Source organism: Oncorhynchus mykiss, chromosome 1 (genome assembly GCF_013265735.2).
Source record: "Oncorhynchus mykiss isolate Arlee chromosome 1, USDA_OmykA_1.1, whole genome shotgun sequence".
Taxonomy (NCBI): domain Eukaryota; kingdom Metazoa; phylum Chordata; class Actinopteri; order Salmoniformes; family Salmonidae; genus Oncorhynchus; species Oncorhynchus mykiss.
In genome coordinates, this window is record NC_048565.1 from 74,183,762 (window position 1) to 74,207,438 (window position 23,677).

At 41.0% G+C, this 23,677-nt stretch overlaps 2 protein-coding genes across 2 annotated transcripts; one reads left to right on the forward strand and one right to left on the reverse strand.

The window, feature by feature from the left end:
- Positions 1 to 51: 51 nt before the first annotated feature.
- smndc1 (survival motor neuron domain containing 1) lies at positions 52 to 5,920 on the reverse strand. The gene is given in 6 exon segments (NM_001160549.1): positions 52 to 846; positions 1,885 to 2,038; positions 2,169 to 2,324; positions 4,096 to 4,238; positions 4,385 to 4,504; positions 5,810 to 5,920. Coding segments are annotated over 5 exon segments (711 nt in total). The 5' UTR covers positions 5,810 to 5,920; the 3' UTR covers positions 52 to 708.
- A 378-nt stretch (positions 5,921 to 6,298) lies between these two features.
- Positions 6,299 to 8,659, forward strand: LOC110529196 (alpha-2A adrenergic receptor-like). Its single transcript, XM_021611328.2, has one exon. The coding sequence runs from the start codon at positions 6,955 to 6,957 to the stop codon at positions 8,164 to 8,166; it is 1,212 nt and encodes a 403-aa protein (XP_021467003.2). The 5' UTR covers positions 6,299 to 6,954; the 3' UTR covers positions 8,167 to 8,659.
- Positions 8,660 to 23,677: the final 15,018 nt, after the last annotated feature.

Genomic DNA, 23,677 nt, shown 5'->3' on the forward strand with positions numbered 1-23,677 from the left:
CTAGCACCAGACAGATGCAATCTGGCAATAAATCACAAACAGGAGACTACACAACTCATCCCTGATTTTAATTGAGAAAAAGAAAAGCATACGTCGCCAGCAGTGATACAAGGTCATTGATGTACGTCACGGAAACAAAGATGGTACAAAATGCATTACTGCCATCTGGAGGAACTGTTAAACATTCAGTACCAATATGGAAACCTACTCGTAATTTCAGGGCAAAATGAGAGGGACATCTTACCTCAACAAAAATGACAATTTGTTTTACTGTAAATGTACAAAACTGAAATGCTTTAAAAATAGTTATTACCACTAAACAGCAAAAAGTAAAAATGTCTAATATAGCCCAGTTCACCCTGAAAAAGCTATAATAAATGTGTAACATTGAAACATGCACATATTATAGTTTTTGCCTTTGTTGCATTCAGAAAGATACAGCAATCCAGACATGTCACCACAATCTAAACACTTGAGTACACTTATTTGTGCTGATCCATTACAGGGGTAATTTATTTTATTAAGAATTCTGCTGTTCTATATGACATACCGGTAAGAACAATATTCCAATGAGCCAACCAATGGTGAGTAAGCGATTAGTTTCAAAGCTCCTTTACTTGAGTAACCTAAGCCATATAAACACAATGGTAAACACTGATCCTCCTACTATACAATGGGATACTTCAAACACCAAGAAAACATTTTTGGTCACTGTGGCATGAGATGCCTGACGTTATATTTGGATGTGTCGTGATACGTGGTCATGGGTTTGTCTGCTATGCCACATGTTCCTACTCCCACCTTTCCGTTTACGCTCTCCGGCGATGCAAATATACTCCTCTTCACCTGCAACACACAATGCAAATCTCAGACTATTTGTGATGGTACTCTCTCCTGCAACAACGCAATGGCTGAGAATGCACAAATAACATCTGAAATGTTACTTAGTTTAAGACTTGAAGCGCAGAGACTCATTTGAACTTCGCATGAATTTCAAATTGTAATATCTTTGCCATTTTCTAAGTCGCGTCCCCATTCATCTTTGCCATTTTCCTAAATAAGTCTTTAACCCGCTGATGTTGTTAGAATTTCAATATCACAGAGTTCGTGTTGTAAGCAGTTTGGGGAGGAAATGTAACCCCCCCTCTTTTCACCGGACAGTTGGCTGCCCGTCTGATAACGGGGCCCATCGAAACTACACCTACCTAAACTATATCAAAACTAATTTCATATATAATAGATGTAGCCTAAAGAAAATATTAAATTGACAAAAGTATGATGGGCGACAATATTATCATCTGTCAAATTGTAATTGATGCTTGCGTAATTGACAAAGGGGGGACCAGAGTTTACCAAAAAGCGACTTCTTCAAATCACCCTACCGAGGTTCACACAGGTAAGACGTTTTGAAATAGCATATTCTAAGGATTCTAAAAAAACAAAATACTTTTGCCAAACCACAACAGGCTGCATTTCAAAATATCACTTTTTCCAAGAACAACTGAAAATTCATGCATTTAACACACACGAGCACCCGCTGCAGCATATAGCCCAGGCTACTAAACACAGACTAGTAACATAATACAACTTCAAATATGGTATTCTGTTCTTTTGAAATAGATTTTCTTAGGGTGTTTCTTAAGACCTACCAAAATGGAATAATGATGGATTTCCTTGTGATGGATTTAATACTGAATTGTGGTGTGTTTTCATTTTTGTGTATAGTCTACAGTAACAAACTAATGAAAATGCTATTGTATTTATTATTTTTGCAATAGCATACATGAAATGTATTTGACTGTTTGAATGTTGAGTAAAAAAAATGACGGGGCCTGGCTTTTCTAGTGCTAAGTTGTGTGTGTAAAGTAGATGAACATGTGTTACCTGTCCTTTCTTGTTCTTGTTGTAGGCCTTGTTGTTGAAACTTTGCCACTTGGATTTCTGGTCTTCTCGCTCCTGTTCCAGCTCCTTCATCCTCAGCACCTTCTTCTGGGCCTTCTTCTTCTTGTACTCCCTCTGGTCTGCTATCTGCTCTTTCCTGTCATGGCATGCACACACAAAGTTACAATTTTTGATCCTCCACGGACTGTTCGGGACATCACGGAAAAGTGAAAAACTCCTGACCCTACTACACAGGACATATTTAACATAAGTGTCGTCTCTCCTACCTGGACTTGGGTTTCCCGTCCTCCTCAGAATGCTTGCCCTCCTCGGCAGGTTTGAGGTTCTGCAGTGGCACCACCTCTGCGTTCCCGTAGCCGAAGAAGGTAATGGCCGCCGTGCCGTTCTCGCCGTCTATCTCCTCAATCTCAGCCTCATACACCCTGTCAAAGAATCACGGCTGTAAGCAGGTGAGTACGAGCCACAGACCCAAGCCCTACTACACAACATTGTGAAGAAATACAGTTGAGTGCGTTATTGTTCTTATTTAGGGCCTAGGCTCTTAATTAAAAATATCTCACAATAGTTTTGTTGAACAAATAAATTACTAGAGTGTAGGTCAAATGGTAAGTCAAGACCATGGTGTGCAAGCAAGATTAACAAAGATTACCATCCCACTTAGCATCATTGTAAAATTAGTCATTTATCAGTTGATTATTTTACACTGAACAAAACTATAAACGCAACACGTAAAGTGTTGGTCCCATAATTGTTTTGTGCTGGGGACAATAAAAGGCCACTAAAATGCCATAGACGTCTCAAGTTGAGGGAGCGTGCAACTGGCATTTTGACTGCAGGAATGTCCAACAGAGCTGTTGCCAGAGAATTGAATGTTAATTGCTCTACCATAAGCCGCCTCCAACGTAGTTTTAGAGAATTTGGTAGTACGTCCAACCGGCCCCACAAGCACAGACCACATGGAACCATGCCAGCCCAGGACCACCACATCCAGCTTCTTCACTTGTGGGATCGTCTGAGACCAGCCACCTGGACAGCTGATGAAACTGTAGGTTTGCACAACAGAAGGACCTCTGCACAAACAGTCAGAAATCTTCTGAGGGAAGCTCATCTGCATGCCCGTCGTCCTCACCAGAGTCTTGACATGACTGCATTTCAGAGTCATAAACCGACTTCAATGGAAAAATCTTCACTTTCGATGGCCACTGCCACACTGGAAAAGTGTGCTTTCCACAGATGAACCCCAGTTTAAATTTTACCAGGCAGATGGCAGACCGTGTGTGGAGTGGTTTGGGCAAGCGGTTTGTTGATGTCAACATTATGAACAGAGTGCCCCGCTGGGTTTTGAAGGAGTGTGCAGGGATATCCACCAGAGCTCTTGCCAGATAATTTAATGTTAAACCGCCTCTGTCATTTTAGAGAATTTAGCAGTATGTCCAACCGGCCTCACAAGCGCAGACCACGTTAATGGCATCGTGTGGGCAAGCGGTTTGCTGATGTCAACATTGTGAACAGAGTGCCCCATGGTGGCGGTGGGGTTATGGTATGGGCATGCATAAGCTACGGACAACTAACAATTGCATTTTATCAATAGCAATTTGAATGCACAGATATACTGTGACTAGATCCTGAGGCCCATTGTCGTGCCATTCATCTGCCACCATCAACCCATGTTTCAGCACGATAATGCACAGCCCTACGTCGCAAGGACCTGTACACAATTCCTGGAAGATGATAGTGTCCGTGTTCTTCCATGGTCTGCATACTCACCAGACATGTCACCCATTGAGCATGTTTGGGATCCTCTGGATCGACAGCGCGTTCCAGTTCCCGCCAATATCCACCAACTTCACACAGCTATTGAAGATTGGGACAAAATTCCACAGGCCACAGTCAACAGCCTGACAATTTCTATGCGAAGGAGATGTGTCGCGGTACATGAGGCAAATGGTGGTCACACCAAATATTGACTGGTTCTGATCCATGCCTCTACCTTTTTTAAGGCATATGTGACCAACAGATGCATATCTGTATTCCCAGTTATGTGATATCCATAGATTAGGGCCTAATTAATTAATTAAAATTACCTGATTTCCTTATATGAACTGTAACTCTGTAAAATGTTTGAAATTGTTGCATTTATATTTTTGTTCAGTGTATGTTAATATTGACTGAGGAACTTCTGGTGACACTCACTGTCCATCCTGACTCCACACAGTCATACACCTGTCCCCAACGCTCCAGCTGTGTTTCAAGGGGGCTGCATCAGAGCTGTTGGCACTAGCAGTACCTTCAGAGGGCTGCGACGTCAGGAGGTCTTTTGTCAAGTCTATGACTTCCTGTGAAGGATACATAACATTGAGGTCATTTTGTTCCTAGATAATAATCACATTTGAAGGCCGACACACTAAGAAACCTATTGACACTCATTGACTTAAAAAAAAAAATGTAATGGATAATACTTGTGACATGGATAGCTAGTTACCGATAAGTCTTTCTGTAATTTGAGAAGGTCTTCGTTCTCAGGATCGGTTGATAAGGCGGCTTCCACTTGTTGTAACTGGGCTTTGTAGCTGCCCAACTGTTTCAACAAATCTTCTGACATCTAATAAATGGACAATGAAAGGGGGGATACAACATAGTAAAATTACACTTGAAGCAAAGTGACAATAGCAAATAAACAACTCAGCAAGGATGGCAAGGCAGTGGCAAGGCAGTGGAAAGACGTGCAAGGCCGAGCCAGGCTACACGCAAGTAGTCGCAACTAACGGGGTTGGACAGTGAAGGACTTTAAATGTGTTATTGTTTTGGTCTTTGCTTACTTTAATTATTTTTGGTGATATTTATTACAATTCAGCTTTTAGCTGTGAATGTGTAACACGATTTACATTTTTGAAGAGGACCACAATGGAAATAAGTTGTGTTATCCTAGACATTTTTTAATGTACTTTTGGTTGTCAGGGAAAATGTATGGAGTAAGAAGTACAACATTTTCTTTAGAAATATATTGCAGGAAAAGTTGTCTAAAATATAAATAGTTTAGTACACATACACCCAAAAACAACTTGAAGTATAAATACTTTAAAGTAATACTTAAGTACTTTACGCCACTGGTGTTTGACAGCCTATTAGCACAGCTACTCCACTCGGTCTTCCATCTGTTTTCATAAACAAGCGCTGTAACATGGAAATATGTCCGCGCGGGAACCCAAAATCCATAAAAGGTGAGTATGAACCTTTTTTCCGCCGATTTGAAAAGATATGAAATCTGCTCCTTATGCTTCCAAAACATAAACGCAAGCGATGCGTGTTAATGTTCAGGCCGAGCGTCGCTGCTCTTAACAAAAGTCCCCCCCTTCCGAAGACGGCTTTGTCCAAAGCAAATACTTGTGTGAAATTGAATGACACTGAGTCATGATCAAGGGACATGGTTGGGCATAAGGTTAGCAGTGTGGTAAAGTTTATGGTAAGATTTAAAAACTGAATATAACCAGAGATTGTAGATATAGGCGGTTTATCTATAATTATGACTTTGTGGCAAGTTGGGACGACCAACAAATAGCAAATAAGTTAGCTAGCTACAAAGCTAAGTAGTAGTAGGCTTAGCTAACGTTAGCTAGTTACATTTCGGTGTTAGGGGAAGGTTAATTAACACATTTCACTCGTTTTTAAAGTAACTAGTTAGTTATTGACCTATATTTCCATACTCTGATAGGTATGAAAATCTAGCTACCGACTTTTCAAATTAATTTCAAATAGGCATCGCTAGCTAGAATGTTAGCTACCACTAGTTAGCAAGTAACGTTAGCAGCTAGGCCATCATCACAACACAGCGACCGCTGGCAGCAATGACAATTTTGGCAATAAAAAAACTAATTCAAAATGATTAAATGTTCATTAATAATCTTACCTTCTCGTATTTGCTTCAAATTAATAGACTCAGGATATTCAGATTTCACTTAAATTGTTTCTAATAACTCAAATCGTAGACGACAACAACAAAACAGTTCCTTTCCTCCTCAGCAAATTTGACCGGAAATGCCGATTGTTGATATAACATGTTCTTCTCGCGATACTACAGTATCCTAAAGTGTCATATCGCACTTTGTCAGCAGATGGGGCTTTATCCCAATAATTTCTGTCCATGGTGATTAAATTTAACAATTGTGTCTTTGATTCGACTCCCTAACGAATTACCTGTAAAAGGTCAACTCTGACTGTAAATCTTATTCTATAATATATTGTCTTCTTAAATAAAAGCCATTATGTTGTCTTCAACATGTCATGTCAATTTAACCCCCGCTCCAATTAGTATATTAAACTATAATTTACTCCTTGCAGCGTTTATCTTGGGCTATTTCCTGTCATTAACATTTTTATCAATGTCTAATTTGGCTCATTAATAAACAGTAGACGTAGTCACAAAATACAAAATATATATGTATATCCGGAGAATATTCAGAATGACGATATTTTGTCAATGTTCAATTTGGAAAGCAGCAATACAACTAATCTGTAGCTGCGATGGTAGTTGGACCCCGCCCATAATTCTCACTGAAATATACTGACTGGGAACCGGAGTCTCCAAACCATATATAAAGCAGCAATCCCATCCTCTGCCACATAAAGGTCTGTTTCACCAACTACTGTTTCAGTGGGCAGAGAAATATCATCCTGCTCAGATGCTATTCTACGCACAACGTGGGGCCATTTGACGTTTTTGAAGGATAACGATTAACCACTTTTTTCCTGAATATGTAGTTGGTAAAGCTGAGGTTTTGGATGCTGGAAAACAAAGAGGGAGTAAAACTACAGTTCTGTTTAAGGAGTATTTTCTCTTTTACCTGGTTATTTATTTTTTTATCAACTTTTTTTATCAACAAAAATAACTAACATTGAGATTATTTGTTTGTTAGATTGTTCATATGACATAATTTTCCCCAGTGGGCAAAAATGAAGGCTACTTCTGCTTCATTAACAAATGTGTGAAAATAGTGGATCGGTTGTGGCTCTTCGAACAAGGACTCTTCTTATACAGACACATGCTTCATCCTTATGGGTTGTGATAACTTGACCAACAGCAACGGGACTTTGCCTGCTAGGCTCCCTTACACTGTGCAGACTTCTGTGCCTCTGACAATACTGGTGGGTATCCTTATTCTACTCACAGTGTTCGGCAATGTCCTAGTGGTCATCGCTGTGTTCACCAGCCGGGCCCTAAGAGCCCCTCAGAACTTGTTTTTAGTGTCCTTAGCATGTGCAGACATTTTAGTGGCCACTCTGGTAATGCCCTTTTCTCTTGCTAATGAACTGATGGGATATTGGTACTTTGGTCAAGTGTGGTGTGAGATCTACCTGGCCCTGGATGTTCTGTTCTGCACCTCGTCCATCACACATCTGTGTGCCATAAGTCTGGACAGATACTGGTCGGTCACTCAAGCCATTGAGTACAACTCAAAAAGGACGCCACGCAGGATCAAATGCATAGTGTTATTCGTGTGGGTGCTGGCTGCCATTATATCATTCCCACCTCTCATTTCGATGGAGAAGGAAGGAGCCAAAGAGGAGGGTCCCACATGTAAGATCAATGAGGAGAAGTGGTACATCATATTCTCCAGCACCGCCTCATTCTTCGCCCCATGTGTGATCATGATTCTGGTGTACGTTCGAATTTACCAGGTTGCCAAGAAGAGAACCAGGGCCCCTCCGGGTGAGAGGAGAAGAGAAAACAATAATCCAGAGAAAAGTCAGTATGGCTTAGTTCAGCAGGACCCTTTGGAGAGAGGGAACAAAGGAGGGAGAGATGGAGTGGAGGAGGACGCGGAGGTCAATGGACTAAATATGGAGGAAGAGTGCTCCTCGTCTGATGGGAATGAGAACCAGTGCTCCATCAAAATGAAGCGGAGCAAGGAAAAGACCAAAGTGTGTCAGGTGAAACTAGCAGAACCGTCCCCTAAAGGTGATGATGCACAGCAGTATGTGAAAGTGAGCCGGTGGAAAGGAAGGCAGAACCGAGAGAAACGCTTCACATTTGTTCTGGCTGTGGTCATGGGAGTGTTTGTTGTCTGCTGGTTCCCCTTCTTCTTCACGTACACACTCACCGCAATATGTGACTCTTGCTGTGTCCCTGAGTCATTGTTCAATTTCTTTTTCTGGTTCGGATACTGCAATAGCTCGCTGAATCCAGTCATATACACTATATTCAACAATGACTTCAGGAGGTCTTTCAAAAAGATCCTTTGCAAAAGGGATCGACGAGGGCTATGAATGAGCTTTTTTCTGGACTAGCTACTATTTCCTGTCTGAATACAGATTTCATTGTTTACAAGTTGGAGTCATGTACAGTCTCTTATGAAAAGAAAATGTACCTATTTGGAAAAACTTCCCAACTTCCCAAAATGTTCCATATTCAGTTCGGTCCCACTGGGCACACATTGGTTGAATCAATGTTGTTTCAACGTAATTTCAATGAAATTACGTAGAACCAATTTGGAATATACGTTAAATTGACGTTTGTGCCCAGTGGGGTGCTGCAAGCAAACTGTGATCAATTTGTAATGCATCTGTTACTGTTTTTATGTGTGTGTCAATGTACAACAGTTTTGAGTTCATTACAATCTTTAATCCCACTACAACCATTTAGATGTATTTGACTTTGAAACTAATGAATGCCATGTTGTTTATTACTTCACGCATGTTGTGAGGGAGCTGGCTAATATCTCCATGGATCTTGCTTAATAAAAATACATTTTAAAAAGTATGTTTTTATTGTCACATACACCGGATAGGTGCAGTGAGATGTCACGTTTTACAGGATCAGCCATGGTAGTATGGTGACCCTGGAGCTAAATATTTTTCACCCAGTAGGCTCTGGGATTCAAACCAGCAACCTTTCAGTTACTGGCCCAACCCTCTAACCACTAGGCTAACTGCTGCCCATGATGTAATGCTAAATGTTAATATCTAGGCTATAATTCTTTCATGCATACTGTCAGGGAGCATATGCATGTATTATGAATAAACATATTTAAACATGTCTTCCCTGAATATTACCTTATTCCCTGAATATTACAGTATTCCCTGAATATTACAGTATTCCCTGAATATTACAGTATTCCCTGAATCTTACAGTATTCCCTGAATATTACAGTAAGTTCTATAAGCATACATGCATTGGGATACCAATTGAGTTTGAGGGGTATGATTTTTGTACATGATGTAAATGTTCCAGAAAACCAGTACTATAACTCAAAACACTACGCTCTAAACGTGTTCATTGTATTCTACCTACTGAATAAGGACAATGTTTCAACCTTCATGTACCATATTGCACAGACCCAGAGGAGATAACAGAAAGAGATCCCTGGTTTCCCACATGGCAAGACAGACTGAATCATCCTACTGCAGACATCCCTACCAGTATAATTTGATTATTTCTGTCTTTATCAGTAGCGAGAGGAAACACCATGCCGGTAATCCACCCAGAATCAACTGATTTTTATGGTGCATGCTAAATACAGTATATTATTTATATGATCTTTCACTCACGGCCTGCAAATAGGCAGGATGAACACAAAAAAAGAAAAGGTTATCATTTTTTTCAGTGAAACATCAATACATTAAAGGAAAAGTCCACCCCAAAAATATATTTTGGTATTTGTTTCATTAGCCCATTGTTGAGTCTCAAATGTTTTTGCTTGTCACCGATCAAGTTTTCAAGATATATAACTTTCAAAATAGATATATTTTGTTGCATCATATGATGCATAATGCATCATATGGGGATGATTTTTATATTTTGAAAGTTGCATATCTTGAAAACTTGATTGCTGACAAGCAAAACATTTTGGGACTATGTCAACAATGAACTAATGAAACAAATAACAAAAGATAGTTTTTGGGTGGAATTTTCCTTTAATTGATGGGTGTTGGATTTCTGCCATCAGAGAGTAGTAAACTATGCTATGTTAGTGATGCACACATGAGTCACTGCAACCCCTGTTGATGATCCATAGCAAAACAAACTATATAATCATAGTATGTATAGACCGGTTAGCTGACAATGTCACGAAACGATGTGTGCTTCAATGGAGCGGAAGGCTGTGTGTGGTTATAATTCTGGATGGCCAGATAGCTAGCAACAATGACAAGAAGCTGCCATGTGGGGAATCGTATGTGGCTCATTTCAGCTAGTTTTATCTTGTTCTTGATACCGTGTCTTGTTTTGAGGTGTTTGACAGATGTCATATCTATGCTAATGCTAATATAGCAAAAGATTTGCGAGCCAAGTAACCAACATCTGTAACGATGTATTTGAGAGACAAGAGGTGCTCACTGTGTAAATATATTTTTTCAAGAAACATTGGAGACTAAATATAGTTTACATGTTGTCAACAATCTATGCCAACCCTGTCTGTTTTGCCCCATAGTTGTGCACGCATCGGTTTTGTTGCTAAACAACCAACCTGTCTATGCAGTTGTCTTCACTTCCTTCTCTCTGGGGACTTGCATTTGCTTTAACACCCCCATTTCAGATAGCTTGAATGAATCCAAATAGAGGAATAATATTGCCTTATCAATGTGACCGGAAGAAAAAACGGGTTTCCATACTATATATGGTGCATTCGGAAAGTATTCAGACCCCTTAACTTGTTTGAAAATATGTATATATATATATATACATATTTGTACACCAGTATCTCTACCTGCACATGACCATCTGATCATTTATCACTCCTGTGTTAATCTGCAAAATTGTAATTATTCGCCTACCTCCTCATGCCTTTTGCACACAATGTATATAGACTCTTCTTTTTTTTCTACAGTGTTATTGACTTGTTTATTGTTTACTCCATGTGTAACTCTGTGTTGTTGTCTGTTCACACTGCTGTGCTTTATCTTGGCCAGGTCGCAGTTGTAAATGAGAACTTGTTCTCAACTAGCCTATCTGGTTAAATAAAGGTGAAAAAAAATTATATATATATACCTTATTATATACCTTATTTACATAAATATTCAGACCCTTTAGTATGAGACATGAAATTGAGCTCAGGTGCATCCTGTTTCCATTGATCATCCTTGAGATGAGTCCCCCTGTGGTCCACCTGTGTTAAAGTCAAGTGATTGGATATTATTTGGAAAGGCAAAACACCTGTCTATATAAAGTCCCACAGTTGACAGTGCATGTCAGAGCAAAAACCAAGCCATGAGGTTGAAGGAATTGTCCGTAGAGCTCGGAGACAGGATTGTGTCGAGGTACAGATCTGGGGAAGGGTACCAAAACATTTCTGCTGCACTGAAGGCCCCAAGAACACAGTGGCCTCCAACATTCTTAAATGGAGGAAGTTTGGAACCACCAAGGCTCTTCCTAGAGCTGGCCACCTTGCCAAACTGAGCAATCAGGGGAGAAAGGCCTTGGTCAGGGAGGTTACCTAGAACCTGATGGTCACTCTGACAGCGCTCCAGAGTTCCTCTGTGGAAATGGGAGAACCTTCCAGAAGGACAACCATCTCTGCAGCACTACATCAATCGGGCCTTTATGGTAGAGTGGCCAGGCGGATGCCACTCCTCAGTAAAAGGCACATGACAGCTCGCTTGCAGTTTGCCAAAAGGCACCTAAAGGACTCTCAGACCATGAGAAACAAGATCAAACTCTTTGCCCTGAATGCCAAGCATCATGTCTGGAGGAAACCTGGCACCATCCCTACGGTCAAGCATGGTGGTGGAAACATCATGGTGTGTGGATGTTTTTCAGCGGCAAGGACTGGGAAACTAGTCAGGATTGAGGGAAAGATGAATGGAGCAAAGTACAGACAGATTCCTGATGAAAACCTGATGCAGAGTGCTCAGGATCTCAGACTGGGGTGAAGTTTCACCTTCCAACAGGACAACGACCCTAAGCACACAGCCAAGACAACGCAGGAGTGTCTCTGAATGTCCTTGAGTGGCCCAGCCAGAGCTCGGACTTGAACCCGATCGAACATCTCTGGAGAGACCTGAAAATAGCTGTGCAGAGATGTCAAGGAGTCTGAATACTTTCCGAATGCGCTGTAGTTAGAAATTGTTCTGTTTACGTTATCACATAAGTAAGGATTATGCAACATGCTGTGGAACTCTCCTTTAATTCATCACACACCATATTCTGTGTTATGTCCTTCCTTAGCTCATCAGGCTAATTGGACTAGAAATGGTCTCCATAAGGAATAAACATTTGAATAAAAGCTTATTTGAGAATGACATATTATGAACATGAGCAAGGGAATATAGCACTGAAATCAAATCAAAATGGCAGAAAATCTAGAACGTGAACATTACATTAAGCCCTATTCAGGAGGGCAATTGGAACATGATAAGTGTATTCCGGGGAGCCAAGATCTCCTTATGTTTCATCATCTGCTCACAATTGGGTGATGAAACTTTTGATCAAAACAAATTGCATTGCCTTCAAAGAGCCCCCTCCTCCCCAAACTACCAATGAGAACAAGGCAATCAAATGAGAGGGAAATTATGCCTACAAGGTCATGGCTGGCACAACAATATTGAACACAGAACAGTTCAGCTCTCAAGAAATGATAACGCTACAGTTTGAGATATCATTACATCCTTCCCCCAAGTCAAACAAGAAACATACCAAGAGCCACATTTTATTGGTTATTGTTATAGGCCCTGCACACACATTATGGTGCATGTAATTTCATTGTGAGGTTATATTCACAGCCTTATTTATGGTTGCCTCTGTGCCAGACAGTTTCTTTGATTAGCATGCTCTTTTATTCTGTGGAAATGTTAGAGGCTACTCTATTTGTTTCCTTTTGAAACAAGTTTGCACTCGTTCTTCAAGTATTATACAACAGAATGATGGCGGCATTCTTATTATCAGTTCAAATGTTAGTTATTTCATTTTGTTGTTGTTATAAAACATTTTCATATCTGTATTTGCCAGTGAGGAAGGCACACAGTAAAATACACACCCTTTGTTATTCTCATAACTCATCTCCAAAAGTCCTTTCTCATTCCAGTTGATGGACTATGTCTCTGTTGCATAAGTTCTGCTGTTTAACATTCCTGTGCTACACATACTTGGGGTTAGCCATGTTGCCAGTCTTAAAATACAACAACTATTACTCACCACAGATGGTAAATTATAGATCCATCTTTGATGGATTCCCACGAACCATCTGACAGTGCATTCGAAAAGTATGCAGAACCCTTTCCTTTTTCCACATTTTGTTACGTTACAACCTTATTCTAAAATTGATTAAATATTTTTTTTTTCTCATCAATCTACACACAATACCCCATAATGCCAAAGAGAAAACAGGTTTTTAGAAATGTTGACAGGATTGTGTCGAGGTACAGATCTGGGGGAAGGGTACCAAAAAATGTCAGCAGCATTGAAGGTCCCCAAGAACACAGTGGCCTCCATCATTCTTAAATTGAGGAAATTTGGAACCACCAAGACTCCTAGAGCTGGCTGCCCGGCCAAACTGAGCAATCGGGGGAGAAAGTCCTTGGTCAGGGAGGTGACCAAGAACCCGATGGTCACTCTGACAGAGCTCCAGAGTTCCTCTGTGGAGATGGCAGAACCATCCAGAAGAAAAAACATCTCTGTTGCACTCCACCAATCAGGCCTTTAAGGTAGAGTGGCCAGATGGAAGCCACTCCTCAGTAAAAGGCACATGACAGCCCACTTGGAGTTCATCTGGTCTGATGAAACCAACCTTGACCTCTTTGGCCTGAATGCCAAGCGTCATGTCTGGTGGAAACCTGACAGCCTCAGAACGGTGAAGCATGGTGGTGGCAGCATCATGCTGTGGAGATTTGTTTCAGCTGCAAGGATTGTGAGACTAGTCAGAATCGAGGGAAAGATGAACGGAGCAAAGTACAGAGAGATCCTTAATGAAAACCTGCTCCAGAGCGCTCAGGACCTCAGACTGGGGCAAATGTTCACCTTCCAACAGGACAATAACCATAAGCACACAGCCAAGACAGTGCAGGAGTGGCTTCAGGACAAGTCTCTGAATGTCCTTGTTTACCTAGCTCTTATCAATATTTTAGCCTCTTATCAATTTGTAAATTACAATATATGGAGCATGCCTGGTGTTATTTCTATGAGAAAAAATAAAGTAAATGTTGTTCCACTTGGAACCGCTAGGTTGCCCGACCTTATTCATAATTTCATCATGCATAAAGGTGGTGGAATTATGAGGGAATTAAGTCAAGGCCAAAATACGGTGTATCTGTAGACACACCTCTGCCACACCTTGATTTCTTTGATATCCACCCCAAACGAATAGCAGGTGAAAATAGCATGCTATTCTCATGCTTAAGTTCAAGGTCAGAATACACCTAGGGAGGAAAGTGCATAAAAAGGGAATTACGTTCCATTTACCTGCGCTTAACTCAGGTCGGAATGACCCCCTTGGTAAATAAGCAACAAGCTCTCACAGTCTCACTGCAGCATCAGATGTTCATGTTGGAGCTAGGAACACAAGCATTTCTCTAACACCTGCTAAATATGTGTATGGGACCAATAAAATATGATTTGATTTGATCCACGTTCTCTGTGTTTCTGTTGCTCCTGCTGCTCTGTATATTCCGTTTCTCCAAAAGTCAAATTTTTTAAAAGTTAATAAGGGTTAAGTTTAGGCAATCATTCTGAATGGTGAAGTTAATCTTGCTTCTCATGGTCAACATAAAACAACTGTGTCTAGGACTGGGATCAAACACACAACCTTCTGATCCAGAGTCATGAGATTACACCTATCCACAACGCCCTAGCAATACCCAACCCTACTTGATGGCAACAGCGCTCACTGTTGTCCTAGTGTCTGGTTTTGAAGTCATTTCCCGAGGTCCTCAGGATATGGAAATATGTCAAATTTCGACATCCATTTAGAGCAACTTGGCTGAAATAAGGACATTTGCAGTGTGGTGACCTCATTATGTCACATCCTGCTGAGAGTCTGAGACCAGCCTGTCCTGTTGGGATGGACAGAGAGATAATGGTGCTGTGTTATCTCCATGGTAACTACAGACAAAGGCTCTCTGCCAGAAACACATCCTTATGCCTGTTGTTATGGAATAAAACACAAAGATGTAAACATTTTGCTGGCCACGGTACCTCGCTATATAAAGTTGAGTTACATTACGGATAACATAGACAATAGCATTAGCCAGTTGCAGCTGTCACCAGGAGTCACATACTATAATAGTTTAATTTAATAAACTATTTGAGTCTCTATTTGAGTCTCTACACGGGACAACATGGTTTCATATGGTTTCCAAAGTCTTTGAGAATAAGGGATGGGTGCGCCTTATTCATAATGTTCTTTAAGAATAAATGGTTGGAGCATTGAATTCAGGTTGCCAGAATGCAAATACTGTGTGTGCGTGCACAGGGTTGGCAGTAACTGATTACATGCTAAATCCAAGGAAGCTAAAGTGACAGATATAAATGTACTCTACTGTTCAAAAGTTTGGGGTCACTTAGAAATGTCCTTGTTTTTGAAAGAAAAGCATTTTTTTTGTCCATTAAAATAACATCAAATTGATCAGAAATACAGTGAAGACATTGTTCATGTTGTAAATGACTATTGTAGCTGGAAACAGCGTATTTTTAATGGAATATCTACATGGGTTTACAGAGGCCCATTATCAGCAACCGTCATTCCTGTGTTCCAATGGCACGTTGTGTTTGCTAATCCAAGTTTATCATTTTAAAAGGCTAATTGCTCATTAGAAAACCCTTTTGCAATTATGTTAGCACAGCTGAAAACGGTTGTACTGATTTAAAGAAGGAATAAAACTGGCCTTCAACAGCATTTGTGGATTCGATTACAGGCTCCAAATGGCCAGAAACAAAGAACATTCTTCTGAAACTCGTCTGTCTATTCTTGTTCTGAGAAATGAAGGCTATTCCATGTGAGTAATTTCCAAGAAACTGAAGATCTCGTACAACGCTGTGAACTACTCCCTTCACAGAACAGTGCAAACTGGCCCTAACCAGAATAGAAAGAGGAGTGGGAGGCCCCGGTGCACAACTGAGCAAGAGGACAAGTACAATAGAGTGTCTAGTTTGAGAAATAGACCCCTCACAAGTCCTCAACTGGCAGCTTCATTAAATAGTACCCACAAAACACCAGTCTCAATGTCAACAGGGAAGAGGCGACCCCTGAGATGCTGGCCTTCTAGGCAGAGTTCCTCTGTCTAGTATCTGTGTTCTTTTGCCCATCTTAATCTTTTATTTTTATTGGCAGGTCTGAGATATGGCTTTTTCTTTGCAACTCTGCCTAGAAGGCCAGCATCCAGGTTGTTTTTACAATAAATAATTGATAATATTTTAACTGGACCATAGCTTTTTCAATAGGAGAGAGAGAGAAAATGTCTGCTCCAAGCTGTTGCGCATGCAAAACTCTGCTGGCACCCAGCCATCCACTGACGCGATGTGATCGTTCTCGCTCATTTTTTCAGAATAAAAGGCTGAAATTATGTCTAAAGACTGTTCACACCATGTGGAAGCCATAGGAAAAGGAATCTGGTTGATATCCCTTTAAATGGAGGGAAGGCATGCAATGGAACAGGGAGCTTTCAAAATAAGAGGCACTTCCTAGTTGGATTTTCCTCAGGTTTTTGCCTGCAATATCAGTCCTGTTATACTCACAGACAATTTTTTGACAGTTTTGGAAACGGTAGAGTGTTTTCTATCCTAATCTGACAATTATATGCATATTCTAGCTTCTGGGTCTGAGAAATAGGCCGTTTAATTTGGGTACGTTTTTCATCCAAACATCAAAAGCAGAACACCGCTCCTTTTCGAGAGATTCCTTGCGCCTACAAATCTGAGTGTGATGGTCAATCACACCATCGTCCTCTGTTGTGGGTGTTCATGTGTGCCGTTGTTGTTTATCATTTTAAAAGACCATACATTTGCACCTAGTTGACAGACATTTCTACCCTCTTGCTGATAAATTCTCAGGCTCTTGTGTCTACCAGGACGTTTAATCACGAGATATGTAACAATGGAAACATCTTGAAGTCCTTCAGTGCTAAAGCCATGCAGCACTTGACAGTGCTATTGGATGGATATGTGTAGTATTTTATCATTCTGCCAGAGAACACCTGTCTAAATGAGAGAATATCTGGATGTCTGGACAATCCAATGGCACTTGCAGCGGCTAGCAGAAGCAGAAAGACCATTGAGGTGTGATTTATGGCACATAGCACCGTAATATACAGCGAGTGGAATGGTAATTGACAACATACTGAGGGGTAATTTGTGATCCAGCACTGCTGACTGCTGACTAGAGAGATAAAATACAGCAATGATGGGAATCTGATCTGAGCTGCTGGGTAGAGGTGGAACCAGGCATCAGGGAAGGTGGATACAACAGGGGAGGGGAGGAGAGCAGAGCAGAGGAAAAGGCCAGGCTGGAATTGAAGTAGATTGATAGTGTAGACAAGGTGAGGCGACTAAAAGAGAATTATGGCGTCCAGGGTGGGAGATTAGCCAGAGCAGGGTTTGGCATCAATGTACTGTAGAATTTGTTACAGAGAGAAACGAGAGCTGCAAGTGGATGCAGGGGAGAGCATCTTTACTTCTGATTCATGTGATGAGTTGTGAAAAACCATTCCATTAGTAAGAAGAACTATGAGCAGAGACACACTCTTTGGCAGTTTTATTTGAATAGAGTGTACACTATTAGAAAAAAAGGAGCTTAGCTGTTCCACTAGAGATTCTGGGTTTGAGTCCAGGTTCTGTCGCAGCCGGCCGCGACCAGGAGACCCATGGGGCGGCGCACAATTGGCCCAGCGTCGTCCGGGTTAGGGGAGGGTTTGGCCGGGAGGGATGTCCTTGTCCCATCACGCACTAGCGACTCCAGTGGCGGGCCGGGCGCAGTGCACGCTGACACGTTTGCCGGGTGCACGGTGTTTCCTCCGACACATTGGTGCGGCTGGCTTCCGGGTTAAGTGGGCATTGTGTCATGAAGCAGTGCGGATTGGTTGGGTTGTGTTACTGAGGACGCACGGCTCTTGACCTTCGCCTCTCCCGAGTCTTTATGGAAGTTGCAGCGATGAGACAAGACTGTAAATACCAATTGGATTCCACGAAATTAGGGAGAAAACGGGTTAAAAAATTAGTGCTATCTAGAACCTAAAAGGGTTCTTCGGCTATCCCCATAGGATAACCCTTTGAAGAACGGAACCAAAAATGGTTCCTCTATTGTGTCTGCCAAAGAACATTTTTTTCTAAGAGTGTTGAACCGACTGGAAATGTTCAAGGACTTGACAACTTATGATACAGTACATCCCTCTGTAAACAATATGCCCTCTCTCTCTCTCTCTCTCTCTCGCTCTCTCTCTCTCTCTCTCTCTCTCTCTCTCTCTCTCTCTCTCTCTCACTCACTCACTCTCATGGGGTCAGATAAGTTCACTCAAAGGATCCATTAGTGTATTTTAGTTGTTTACATTTATATGGTGGGAGGACTTTATAAATGTGTGTCAATGCACTCAAAATACAATCTGTGGCAGAGTGTCTCCAGAAAATCCTGGTACCTCATTTGTCTGGAAAGTAGTGACCTCTAGTGAGGCAAACTTAATAGACTTCTCATAAGAATGTTTGATTTACGAATACCACATTAAATCCTGGCCAATCATTACACAGTAGGGGTTTCAGTGACAAATCAGAGAAAGTAATCCAAACTGATGATCCAAACCATCTAGCAATCATACACCATTTGATAAAGTCTTTGAGTCTTTGACGTGTGAGATAGTAGGTTTACTGCTGATATACAGTAGCTATGTTTTAACTACATGAATATGAAGATGAGTTCTAATCAGGTGAATATCGATATAAATTTAAGCACGTAAAAATGGGTATGGCTTTGAGAACATACAGTGCATAATCTTTGACTGCTTGGAGATATCTGATCCTGATTTGATGTCCCATAGTCCTGACCTTTTCATCTTTAAGTAATGAAGCACCTGGCTTAGTGTACAGATGTAATCACTATAAAAAATGCTCACACATTTTTACTCTTAGCACCTGAAAAAGGTATTCTGTATTTTGTTTTCACAGTGCTACAATTGAACACCAGATGAGATGTTCTTTGTGAAAGTGTTGTGTAGTGTTTGAATAATTCATCAAACTTTCAAAGCAATAGGCCTATATAAATAAAAAATCAAACTTTGCTATTTGATACAGTCTGTAAAACACAGACAGTCTGAGTGTACTCTACAGAAGCTCCCCTGGCTGTCCCATAGAAACTGAAATCTCCATTTTTGATTGGTGTGTTATCCTTTGTTAAATCCACATGCACTATGCTCTGTGAGTTTCCCATGGGGGTCATGAAATCTTCTCAGACAAGCACGTTTTGCATTTTCTGATGAGCAAAGCAAAGAAAGAAACCAATGGAATTTGTTCATCCAAGCGATCACTCTCTCTCATTATCTTTCTCGTGGAAGAGAGATCTCATGCTTGTTAAAAGCTCAGCCGTTTAATAACATCCCAATAGGAGTGGTCTCAATGGCCACAAAACAGTACACTAGCATCACTTTCTGAGAATAACCAGGGGTTTGATCTAATAGAAAACACTGCTTAGTAGAGCTGAGTTACTGCAAGACAAGTTAGTCATCTCTTTTTAGCCTGATCAGTCATCAAACAGTAGCGAGGCAGATTAATGAGCACTCCAATTGGACAGACTATACTTAGCAGCTCATTTGCTGGGGCGGCAGGTAGCCTAGTGGTTAGAGCGTTGGGCCAGTAACCAAAAGGTTGCTGGTTCGAATTCCTGAGCTGACAAGGTAACAAGGTAATCTGTCGTTCTGCCCCTGAACAAGGCAGTTAACCCACTGTTCCCTAGTAGGCTGTCATTGAAAATATGGGAATTTCAAGATACAAACATTAAGTTATTCAACAACTTGCTGTGGTATTACAGTGGCTGAATAATAAGTTGGCCTACCTCTGAAAATAGAAACTCTGTAATCTGTACTCTGTGCTACGTCTTGCTTGTCCTATGTTGCTCTGTCTGTATGCTACGTCTTGCTTGTCCTATGTTGCTCTGTCTGTATGCTACGTCTTGCTTGTCCTATGTTGCTCTGTCTGTATGCTACGTTTTGCTTGTCCTATGTTGCTCTGCGTGTGCTCACTGCTCAATGATTGTCTATATTGTAATTGTTTTTAATTACCTGCCCAGGTACTGCGGTTGAAAATGAGCCGGCTGGCTAAAACCGACACTTATACTGAAACGTTGATTAATGTGCACTGTCCCTGTAAAAATTAAAATCAACTCAACTCAGTGAGGTAGAGGTGTAGAAAATGTACCATATATAATCCTATGTTGTATCTGGTAAATCTCAAGAATATTGGCAATACAATTAGTACAAGGGCAAGAAAAACACAATCAATTACCTTGGCAAAGATAGGGTACCGTTTGTTAATAGCGAGGTACGGTTGCTGTATGTCCTACACAAGGAAAAATATTGCAATATCCCCAACACAATATAGCCTAGCCGACTTCATGCTAAGAGAAGACTGAAATTAATAAATGTTCCCTTGTCTACAAATGTCCACTCGAAGATCAGAAATAAGAAAAAACTAGACCAACTTCTTCAACTGTCTTTTGAGAGATGGTCCATAGAGAGTGATATTTTCAATTCATTGCCATTGTTTTGTATTTATTCAAAACATTGTCCCAACTCTGCTCAGTTTATAGGCTTACACCATCATCAGGGTGTATTTAAAAACTGATCCCCTTTTTCATGATATCCAATCACTATCTTGTCTCATCACTGCAACGGGCTCAGGAGAGGTCAAGTCATGCATCCTCCAAAACATGACCTGCCAAACCACACTTCTTAACACCTGCCTGCTTAACCAACGTGTCAGAGGAAACACTGCTCAACTGACAACCGTCGTCAGCCTGCAGGGACCCCACCTGCCACAAGAACACAATGAGACAAGTAAACTCCCCCCGGCCAAACCCTCCTCTAACGAAGCTGGGCCAATTGTGAGCTACTCTATAGGACTCCCGGTCACGGCTGGTTGTGACACGAACCCGGGTCTGTAGTGACGCCTCAAGCTTTGCGATGCAGTGCCTTAGACCACTGCGCCACTCAGGAGCCCACTTAGGCTTTTTAACAAGTCCCTGGACTTGGATTTTGTATGCCACTTCACACCTATTTGTGGTTAGAATTTTTCCTTTTGCTTTTCTAGTAGGCCTAGCTATTCCCCTCTTTGTTGTGGTCTTGCAGGATCTTTGTTTGATTATGTACACTTGACCCTCTCAGTATTCTTGGCATGTGCTCTGACACTTTGTGCCTTGGTTTCATACTTTTTCTCATTCTTACAGGCGCTCCTCCCTCAACCTGTTCAGTATTGTATTTGACCCTCTCTCCCTACTGCGTGAAACCCCCTCTGGCACTGACTACACCAGCAATGTTTCAGACAGCACAGTCGAATTTTCCAGAATCACTGTGACTTACTGTGGCTTATATAGAAGGGTGAAATAGGGAGAGGCAGACTTGAGAGCGATGTGAAAGCAGTGGGAACTACTGCCATACGCAGTTTATAAAGCATACTTTTACCAGCCTTGGTGTCCCAGCCATAAATTGCGACCATGTTCGAGAGCCTTAGAGTGGGAAATAAATCGTTGACGTAAATCCAGAGTAAAAACTGTATGTGTGCGAATGTGTAGCAATGCTATCGTAACCGGGAATAAAAGCAAAAATCAGCGTTAAAATGACGCTAAATCAAAGGGGTTATAGGTTCAAAGGTCATATTTGTTTGATCATGCCTGTAACATCCATATGTAAATGAACATAACTTATCTGTGATGACAGCATTACTTTCAGCAATTATCAATTCAAAGGTTCAACAAATAGGCTACCGTCTTTGCTTCCACAATTTCCTCATCACTTTGAACAATTGAGATTAATACACATGCATTCACATTCAACCATTTTAGTGTCAGTTAAAAACTGTGCTCAACCAAAGCTTTTAATTGTAATGTATGCATAGCTGACCATGCATGACGCATGCCTTCATTATACCCCTGGTTGTAATTTTGATTAAAAGAACTAAGAACATCCCGGAGCTACAGACCATGAATGCTAATGAATTTGGATATATTCCGTGTCCTCTGCGGATTTGGGTAGTCAGAATGTCTCTCTCTCTCTCTCTCTCTCTCTCTCTCTCTCTCTCTCTCTCGCTGTGTGTGTGTGTGTGTGTGTCCTTCACTTTGATGGAAGACACTATCTTGTCAAAAAGTAATGAGTCATCCATTTCCAGCAGATCTGAAAAGGATGATGGAACAGAATGGGGAGAGGGGTCTTCCCTGCAATAAGATGGGACATTTCAACATGTTTTGTTTTTTGAATGATCTTCAAACCGCAGAATGCACTAAAACAAAAAAACGATTGTAAAACTTAACAAAAAGCATAAAGTAGAAGTATATTAATCAACAAATACTGTACATTCAGTACCAGTCATACGTTTGGACACACCTACTAATTTCATTCCTACTCATTTTCTTTATTTTTACTATTTTCTACATTGTAGAATAATAGTGAAGACATCAAAACTATGAAATAACATATATGGAATCATGTAGTCACCCCAAAAAAGTGTTAAATCAAAATATATGTTATATTTGAGATTCTTCAAAGTAGCCACCCTTTGCCTTGATGACGGCTTTGCACACTCTTGGCATTCTCTCAACCAGCTTCATGAGGTAGTCACCTGGAATGCATTTCAATTAACAGGTATGCTTTTTAAAAGTTAATTTGTGAAATGTCTTTCCTTCTTATTAATGTGTTTGAGCCAATCAGTTCTGTTGTGACAAGGTAGGGGTGGTAAAAGACAAAGTCGATATTATGGCAAGAACAGCTCAAATAAGCAAAGAGAAATGACAGTCCATCATTACATTAAGACATGAAGGTCAGTCAATCCAGAAAATTGAAAGAACTTTGAAAGTTTCTTCATATGCAGTCTCAAAAACCATCAAGCGCTATGATGAAACCGTCACTCATGAGGACTGGGCACAGGAACGGAAGACCCAGAGTTACCTCTGCTCCAGAGGATAAATTCATCGGAGTTAACTGCACCTCAGATTACAGCCCAAATAAATGTTTCACATACGTAGGTCAACTAACAGACACATCTCAACATCAACTGTTCAGAGGAGACCACATGAATCAGGCCTTCATGGTTGAATTGATGTAAAGAAACTACTACTAAAGGACACCAAAAAGAAGAAGAGACTTGCTTGGGCCAAGAAACAAGAGCAATGGACATTAGACCGGTAGAAATCTGTCCTTTGGTCTGATGAGTCCAAATTTAAGATTTTTGGTTCCAACCGCCTTGTCTTTGTGAGATGCAGTATAGGTGAATGGATGATCTCTGCATGTGTGGTTCCCACCAGCATGGCTACCACAGCATTCTGCAGCGATATGCCATCCCATCTGGTTTGCGGGGACTGTCATTTGTCAGTGGGACTGTCATTTGTTTTTCAATAGGACAAACACACCTCCAGGCTGTGTAAGGGCTATTTGACCAAGGAGAGTGATGGAGTGCTGCATCAGATGACATGGCCTCCACAATCACCTGACCTCAACCCAATTGAGATGGTTTGGGATGAGATGCACTGCAGAGGGAAGGAAAAGCAGCCAACAAGTGCTCAGCATATTTGGGAACTCCTTAAAGACTGTTGGAAAAGTATTCCTCATGAAGCTGTTTGAGATAATTCCAAGAGTGTGCAAAGCTGTCATCAAATCAAATCAA